Below are 2,914 nucleotides of genomic sequence, written 5' to 3'. Positions count from 1 at the left end.
ATATATATATATATATATATATATATATATATATATATAACCATCACCATCATTTTCCATGCCTGCATGAGTTGGACAGTTTGACAGGAACTGACCTGCAAGCTGACCAGACTCCAACTGTCTGTTGTGACATGGTTTCTACATGGTTTTTACAGCTCTGCCTAATGCTAACCACCTTATGCCAATACACACACACACGCACACACACACATATACATACATATATATATACACACACACACACACACATATAGACATACAAACATGTATCAAATCATCATCATCATCATTTAACATCTACTTTTTACACAAACACACACGCACACACACACATCATACATAAATATACACAAATATATACATGCTCATGTCATCATCATCATCGTTTAGTGTATGCTTTCCATGCTGAAATGGGTTAGATGGTTTGACTGAAACTGGTAAGCTGCATTAGGTTCCAATCTGATTTGGCATGGTTTCTATGGCTGGATACCCTTCATAACACCAACCACTCCAAGAGTGTAATGGGTGCTTTTTATGTGCCACCAGCATGGGTGCCAGTTACATGATACTGGCATTGATAGGTATAAAAAATATATACACACAAACATATCTATACAATCAGTCATTCACATTTCATCCATTTTCTCATGCTTGCATGGGTCAGGTGAATACATTATTCAGACTTATTTTGTTTTTTTGCTGGATGCCTTTCCAGTCACTAACCCTTGGCTATCTTTTACATGTCTATGAATGCACAAAACAGAGAAGTTTTTGACAGAAGAAGTGACAACAACAACACTGCCCAAACATAACTTTTTAATAAGAGAGCACACATTTAAATAAACACACATGTTTACACAAACAGCAACAGGTACAGGCACAGACATGGCATTGTGTTGAAGAAATTCGTTTCACAACCACATGCTTTCAGGTTTGAATATACATACATTGGTTTCAAATTTTGGCACAATGCCAGCAATTACAGGGAGGGGATAAGTCAATTACATTGACCTCAGTTCTCATCTCATATCTATTTTATCAATCCCAGTGCTCAACTGGTACTTATTTTATCAACTCGAAAAGGATAAAAGGCAAAGTCAGCTTTGGCAATTTGGGCGAGTGCCTTCTATTATATCCTTAGGTTGACTGACACCTCAAGACTATAAGCCATTGTTTGTTTATATGCATATATGAATGTATAAGTAGGCAAATAAGAATGGACAATCACAGTTCAAGGTGATACATATTACAAAAGGAAGACATCCAGTGACTATGTGTATATTACATCATAATATAAAGACATACCATCTCATAGTTAGGGACACAACTGCCATGTAACAAAAATCAAGTTTCTCACTTTCCCCATGAAAGACAGGTCTGCTTCAGTACAATGAAACAGTCTTTTATCATCTCCACCTTAAGGTTCAACATTTTAAGATCAGCCTTCGCTACTTTGTCATGCCATTCTAAGTCTCTCTCTTTCACAAGTTCCATCTGCTTAAAGTGATCAGCATATCTTTGTCATCATCCATGCACATCAAATGACCATACCAACACATTCTCTCTACACCTGATTCCACTTATGCCCAATTTTCTCTCAACACATATGTACTTTGTCATACATGCACATCCATTGGAGCATAACAGTATTATTCCTTTCTTGACTGTACATGTCCTCTGCAGTCACAGCTCATGTCTTGTCCAATCTATACAAACAAAGATTAAACAGACATAAAAATGATGATGATGATACACTCAAACTCATTTACATATTTGCAATAAATTTACAAAATACCCAAACCTATTGCCCATTGGGATTGAGCATAATTCTTCAAATTTGTAAATGTTATCAACTCACCAATAATTTCTTGTATTTAGGTCTTTTCTTATAATCTTTAGTTAGGCTGAAGAAACAGAAAAAGAAATGTTAATGAAGGAAACATATATTGAGACAACATAATAAGAACACAAGTAGTTATATGCATATGCAATTATTAATTTTATAGCCAAGTTATATCATGCTAATATGCTTTGTATTATGACATGTTGGCATTTCATCTTGTCTGTGTGGTAAAGCATCCTCAATTCAGATGTAGTTATTTGTTATCATGGCATCCTTCAACACAGGTAATCAAATTTGTCAAATGTACAAGTCTTTCTCTAATCAACTCCCAATAATAATAATAATAATAATAATAATAATCCTTTCTTCTGGCGGCACAAGGCCTCAATTTGGTGGGAGGGGACAAGTTGATTATATCGACCCCAGTGTTTCACTGGTATTTAATTCATCGACCCTGAAACGATGAAAGGTAAAGTTGACCTCTGCAGAATTTGAACTCGGAACATAACGACAGACAACATATCACTCAGCATTTCAGCCGGCATGCTAACAAATCTGCTAACTCACTACCTTAATAATAATAATAATAATAATATTTGCTTTAAATTTTGGCACAAGACCAGTAATTTTAGTGAAACAGGGATAGTCAACTACATTGACTTCAATACTTGACTGGAAGTTTATTTTATCAACCCCAAAAGAATAACAGACACAGTTAACCTCAGTGAAATTTGAACTCAGAATGTAAAGAACCAGAAGAAATGCTGCTAAGCATTTTGTTTGGCACATCAAGAATTCTGCTATGAGCCAGGACAAAGCATTTTTCTGATGTTCCAATGAATAGAAAAAAAGAAAAAAGTGAAAACACGAGATTTTGAAATAGTAGGAGATATTACAAACTACTTACCAATCCCTTACAAATGAACAAAAATCTAGTGAGAAGCCATTGTTGGGAGGGAGAAGTGGTGGCTCTTCTTGCAACACTTTTGTGAGAAGTTCAAAATCTGTTCTGCAGTTCTTGTATGGAAACTCACCTGTTGCAAGTTCAACCTGTGAAGAAATAGAAAAAAA

General features: G+C 35.3%; 1 protein-coding gene across 3 annotated transcripts in view; it reads right to left on the bottom strand.

Moving 5' to 3' along the window:
• LOC106868012 (dual specificity mitogen-activated protein kinase kinase 7) overlaps positions 1 to 2,914 on the bottom strand; it is an 82,359-nt gene that overhangs the window by 1,367 nt on the left and 78,078 nt on the right. For all 3 annotated transcript variants that reach the window (XM_052970138.1, XM_052970142.1, XM_052970148.1), the window contains 2 exons: positions 2,751 to 2,893; positions 1,859 to 1,904 (listed from right to left, as the gene is read on the bottom strand). In XM_052970138.1, the coding sequence (XP_052826098.1) occupies positions 1,859 to 1,904; positions 2,751 to 2,893 (189 nt within the window). The remainder of the gene's footprint in view (positions 1 to 1,858; positions 1,905 to 2,750; positions 2,894 to 2,914) is intronic.

The sequence above is a fragment of the Octopus bimaculoides genome, chromosome 1, assembly GCF_001194135.2.
Source record: "Octopus bimaculoides isolate UCB-OBI-ISO-001 chromosome 1, ASM119413v2, whole genome shotgun sequence".
NCBI classification, from domain to species: Eukaryota; Metazoa; Mollusca; class Cephalopoda; order Octopoda; family Octopodidae; genus Octopus; species Octopus bimaculoides.
The sequence above is the reverse complement of the archived record's forward strand: the minus strand, read 5'-3'. Positions and strand labels throughout refer to the sequence as shown.